Source organism: Rhinopithecus bieti, unplaced genomic scaffold, assembly GCF_001698545.2.
Source record: "Rhinopithecus bieti isolate Rb0 unplaced genomic scaffold, ASM169854v2 scaffold_6380, whole genome shotgun sequence".
NCBI classification, from domain to species: Eukaryota; Metazoa; Chordata; class Mammalia; order Primates; family Cercopithecidae; genus Rhinopithecus; species Rhinopithecus bieti.
In genome coordinates this window covers 6,808,927-6,814,618 of record NW_016806642.1, presented here as the reverse complement: position 1 = coordinate 6,814,618, position 5,692 = coordinate 6,808,927, and the positions used below count along the sequence as shown (strand labels likewise).

General features: G+C 33.6%; 1 protein-coding gene across 1 annotated transcript in view; it reads right to left on the bottom strand.

Annotated features, from left to right (window-relative positions):
- The window catches only part of DOCK7 (dedicator of cytokinesis 7), a 259,128-nt gene that overhangs the window by 213,532 nt on the left and 39,904 nt on the right, over positions 1 to 5,692 (bottom strand). Inside the window, 4 exon segments of the mRNA XM_017877272.1 lie at positions 182 to 394; positions 495 to 621; positions 4,707 to 4,775; positions 4,967 to 5,142. Of these exon segments, the coding sequence (XP_017732761.1) occupies positions 182 to 394; positions 495 to 621; positions 4,707 to 4,775; positions 4,967 to 5,142 (585 nt within the window).

The following is a 5,692-nucleotide window of genomic DNA, read 5'->3' as shown; positions in this document are numbered from 1 at the left end:
AACAACAAAAAAAAAAAGAATAGGAAATTCACTAGTATAAAATGTATTCATTTATAAAAATTACAGCTATGTTTCAGTTGCTTTATGACCTACATTATTGTAATAAATACTCTACATTAATCATAATCGCAAAAGATCGATTTTAATAATCATTTGCTTCTTTATATGCAAACATCTATACCTCATCTGGTGATGGATGCAAAGCAAAAAGTTCTTTGTGACGATTTGATTTCCTTTGGTCATCATTCTGACGGTCTATTTCTTCATTTGGAGTTCGATCAAGTAAATTGGGAAGCAAAGCATCAGGAAGTGAATTTTTCAAGTCAAAGATACTACAGGCCCAGCTACCCCTTGGGGTATCATCTATTGACATTGAACGTCTTTTAAGGTCATCCTGTCACGCAAAACATTAAATATAATTATATTAATTAATAAATAAATTGACAATTATTTTAAAATAACTTCTTATAGTTATTTAAGAATAAAAGTATTACTTGATCATCCTGGTAGTTGTTGCCATCTGGAGCTTCATCAGATTCAAAACTTGTTTTGGCAAACCTTTGCCTTTCTTTCTGTTTATCTAATGTGTTGGGATTAAATCCTGTTCCCAATTTATGGTATCTGTTAAAGAAAAAAGTTACATAAAGATCAACTATCAAACTTCAGAATGTTCTCACTTTTTGGGCATCATTATGTAATAAGCCAAGTGTTTTCTGCATTATTTCTTCATGTAATACGAATCCATTCTAGCAATTGAGGTTAAAGAAAATTTCCATTCAATGCTCCTTTAACCCACCTAAGGAGTAGAGTATGAGTTTCCGAAAGCAAATCATATTTTCCTTCTTTCCATGCCAATCATGTGTATATAAATTAAGCTGTACTTTCAATTCAGAGAATTGGTCAGTAAAAAGAAAACTTGGGAAGCTAGTAACTTGGGTTAAAGAATAAAATGAGAAAATAGAAAATATACATTGAATTAAAAATAATATAAATTTTCAAAGGTTATATACATATAAAGCACTGAATCTTAAAATTTCAAGTAGCCAACAAATTTTTTGCTATCTCTCATTATCTATAAAAGATCTTAACCTAAAGCTACAGACTTGTAACATGAAAAACAGCAAAATCTACACCATCACTGTGTACATATATACTACTTAACATTAAATATATACACAGGTAGCTAAAAACAACTCTTAAATTAATGCAAGCTTCTTTCTTAACAATCCAATAACAACCTAATACCCAAGAACATCAAATATGAGCTGATCAAAGAGCAATTATTGTTCATGATTCAACACTTCACAGAGCCAAACTGAAGGAATATTTTAGTTGAAGCAAAATAATAATGTTCACAAGAAGATGGTACAGTTCTTGCTATCACCCAATTCATGAGATAGTAAAGAATCACATTTGATATGAATTACATCCAGTCTTGTTGCTGAAGCTATTAAAATAGCAATTACATGATATTAACATCACCGCATAATCGCAAAAGAGAAAGAACTAAAGACACTCAGTATAGTAATATGAAAGTTATTACTTAGAAGCAGATATCTTAATATTTAATGGAATGTTTCAGTGTCTTAATTTGTAAAGCTGCATAGGTAAGCTGTTCTGATAAATCAGAATGCCACTGAATTCTATCCTAAAAAAATTGACAATATGAAATTCAAGAAAGCAAAGAATGATTCATGATCAATACTCTCTTCTATATCACCCAGTCCTCTAGTCAGTTGCTATGATAAGGCTCTAATAATTACCCATTCAACCCCACACACATCACCATTTTTCTGACTTGTTTCTTGGCATTCTCACTCTCATTTACGGTTCCAGCCACGCTGTCCTCTTTACTCTTTGTTCCTTGAACATTTCTAGCATGTGATCAATATGAAGCCTTTGCATGTATTGCTCTTCCCTCTGCCTAATAACATTCTTCCCCCAGATATTCACAAGGCTCACTTCCTTCAGGTCTCTGCTCAAAACCACCTTATCAGTAAGGCTTCCTCTGATTAATTATATAAAACAGAAGGTTGAGCACGGGGGCTCACACCTGTAATCCCAACACTCGGGGAGGCTGAGGTAAGAGGATGGCTTGAGGCCAGGAATTCAACGTAACAATGAGGTACGATTGTCCCGCTGCACTCTAGCCAAGGCAACAGAGAGAGACCTTGTCCCAAGTAAATAACTAAATAGAAACCAAAATAAATAACAAAATAAAAATATTTGTTCCTCTTCTTGGCCCTCTCTATCTACTTCACCCTACCTTTTTCTCCACTTGACTCACCTAGATCTTATCTAGTCTATATTTACCTGTGTTGGTTTATTATCTATCGACAATCTCATTTCCCACTAGAATATAAACTCCATGAGGGTAGAGAGTTTGTTTTGTTCACTGCTGTATCATCAGTCTTTAGTATAGTGCCTGGTACACGTAAGACTCTCAATACACTTACTGAATAAGTAAATAAATAAAGTACTTTTGTGTCCCTTTATCATTCTGTGCTGAATCGTGGAAGAACTTTGTGGCTTCATCTTACAGCTATTTCACTTTTCAGCCACATCCACACCACCATTAAGCCCATCTGCTGAGTTTGTAATATTTTTTCACTAATCAAAATTTTAATTTCCAAAGATAATTAATTGATTTTTATGTGGTTAAAATATCCTTTCACATTTCTCATGTACATTATTCTCATGTATTTAAGAGTATTCTTTACACTTATAGGTCTTAATCTGTATTCTATTAACTATTTCCTAAATTATTAGTTCTTTTATTTGTAGTTGGATAATTCTCTTTCAAGTGTATTGGTTTGCATCAAATTCTTGGCAATTTTAGGTTCTATCTTAATTTTTTAATTTGTATCCCTCACATCTGTCTTAAACTACTGTATCTGCTTATCCCAGCCCATATCCAGTGGTTGTAGGGAAAGGGCAGATCACGCCACCAAGTCTGCCAGTACCTAGTCTTCTGGGTATGAGCATTCCTTCTTCCTCCAAGACATGCTCACCCTGGGCACTATCCTATTAGCCTAAGCCTCCACAATTACTGATCCAAAAAAAAAAACGCAGATATCTCTGTTGTCACTGAGCACACATTGTGGAAGAGGTTTCAAAGTGACCACATATCCAATATTTACCAAGTCTCCCTTTCCATTGCCTGCATTCACTGGTTCTGAGCTTAAAGCACTACTGAAGCTTTTGTATGTATCTTCTCCTTAGATTATTCTGTACTATGGTTTTCTCTTACATTCCAATCATACCTATCTTCTTTGTTTCAGAGATACCTCATAACTTCTAGTTCACCAAAAGTACTCCATTTGGTCTTCCACTTACCAGTGCAAATAATGTATAACATCTAGTATAATAGAAAAAAGTAAGAGCTTTAGAATCTGATGCCCCTATGTTCTAATCCTGACTACCCTATTTTTTGGTTTGTGGGATCTCAGAGAAGTTACTTAACTACTCTGAGCCTGAGATACCTTATCTGTTAAAATCTTAAGAGATGAGTGCAAAGTGCCCAATAAAATGCCCAGCACACAGTAAACCCATAAATGTTAATTCTCTTATCCTCTTGCCTAAACCAAGGTTAATAATCCTATGCTTAGAATTAAGTAGCAGATTTCCATGATTCTGAGGTGAATATATTTTACAACTAACCTTTTTATTAAGATTTCTGATTATAGGTTTCTAACATATATGCACAGAGGTAAAGACTTTTGAATTATCTGACAGAGGAACAGTATTCTTCAGTAATGTCTAAAAGCTGGCTACCAGAATACTTATCAAAACTGTAAGTTCATAAAAACAGCTCTTCTATATAAAGGGCAGCAGACTGTGCTTTTATTAGGTCACACTGAAACTAAAAAGCATGTCAGCATTATCCTCCAGAGTGATATTTAGCACAATGTAAAGCCTAGTGAAATAAGACAGCCATGAGGACAAAACAATAAGCAATGGATATATCACTTTTGCTAGTGCTATTTTGCACAGATTATTTCATTTGTGAAAACTATAATGCCGTATCAGAATTCTCCACTACCTCAATCACATCACCTTCAGAAAAATAAAATAAGGTTAAGAAGATTCAGCATGAAGACCCTTCTCCATTATGCAAATTAGCAAATGATTATTGTGTAAATCAGTTTTAATATACTTCTTAATCTGACTTGTTATTGCACATTTATCAGGAAAATAAATTTTGGCTAGAACAAAATATTATTTTTTACAAATATTTACCTGATTGGATATGGAGGTCAAAGACCTATAAATATTAGAAACAGCAGAGACCTTTCAAATAGCTTGGTCTATAAAACTGCCTGTTAATGTTAACTTAGCCATTTAAGTTTCACTAAACTGGATTCTTTTTGAGAAATACAAATTATTCACCAATATCTACCCAATATTTCCTAAAAGAATTAGACTACAAAAGTATCATATATTATTATCATATATTATTAGCTCTTAATTATTTATAATAATACAGAAATACTATTTTCTATGAATTATATTTTACAAAGAAAGTAAGTAAAAGTAATTGTAGAACTCTTAAGGAGTAAATATCTATACACAAAGGTTCTTCTTTTGTTTCTTCAGCTATTTTGTTTAAATAAATTTTCAGGTCTCCTAATCATTATGTATCTGCCTTAATCCGTTTAGAAATCTTATTCAGTATTTGTAAATGTTGTAATAAACATATAACTTACTTTCTGATGACAATTGCCCAGTCTTCTGTATAACTTCTTATACAGTCTCTAACATGTGGATCCATTTCACTATTTTAAAAAGGAAAATACATTTGTAATTTAGACGGGACAGCACTGATGTTCATTAATTTGGTTGCTACAATTGCTGTTCGCATAATAGGAAATGATGATGCTATAAGAAAATAGGCTCTAAATAAAATAATGGAAGGTAGCCTTTCTATAGTTACTCTAAAGCCAAAAACAGGTCAATGTCTCCTTACCTTTCTTCAGGTACAGCTGAAACAAGAGTTCTGCAGTCCCGAGGACTATAAACAACTTCAATATCATCTGGAGGAAATTCAATCAAATCCCGTAAAGGCCCAGAATCCACAGCCAAAGGATGAGTAATGAGGTAATCTTCCAAATCCACTGGATCTGCTGCTTCAGTAAGGGGCACCTTTGTAAAAAGGTGGGATAAGAGATGGGTAGAAAATAAGAGATGAAAGTAATTTTAAAACTTAAGGCAAATAACTTATTATTTTTTAAAATAAAAGCTTTTAATCTAGTTCTTTCTAAAATTTTAAGATATTCAACCAGACGCACTAAAGAAAACACAAAGTATTACCCTTCTTGCACTCCTCGATGTTTTGGGTCATACTCTCTTTAATGTCCTTGCTGACGCTTTGCCCAGAACTCTCACATAAAACACTAGTAAGAATTAACAGTTTTATTCTACTTTATAGTTTACAAAGTACTCACTGGAAGGATTCTTTTTGCTTTTTTATATCTTTGGATATTAAAAAAAGTAAGTTGCTACATTTCTAAACAGTGCTCTGACTTTATTTCTTGTTTTTGTTTAGTATCCTAGTAAAAACATATAATCAGACTGGGGTAGGCTAAAAAGTTTCCCTCCGGCCGGGCGCGGTGGCTCAAGCCTGTAATCCCAGCACTTTGGGAGGCCGAGACGGGCGGATCACGAGGTCAGGAGATCGAGACCATCCTGGCTA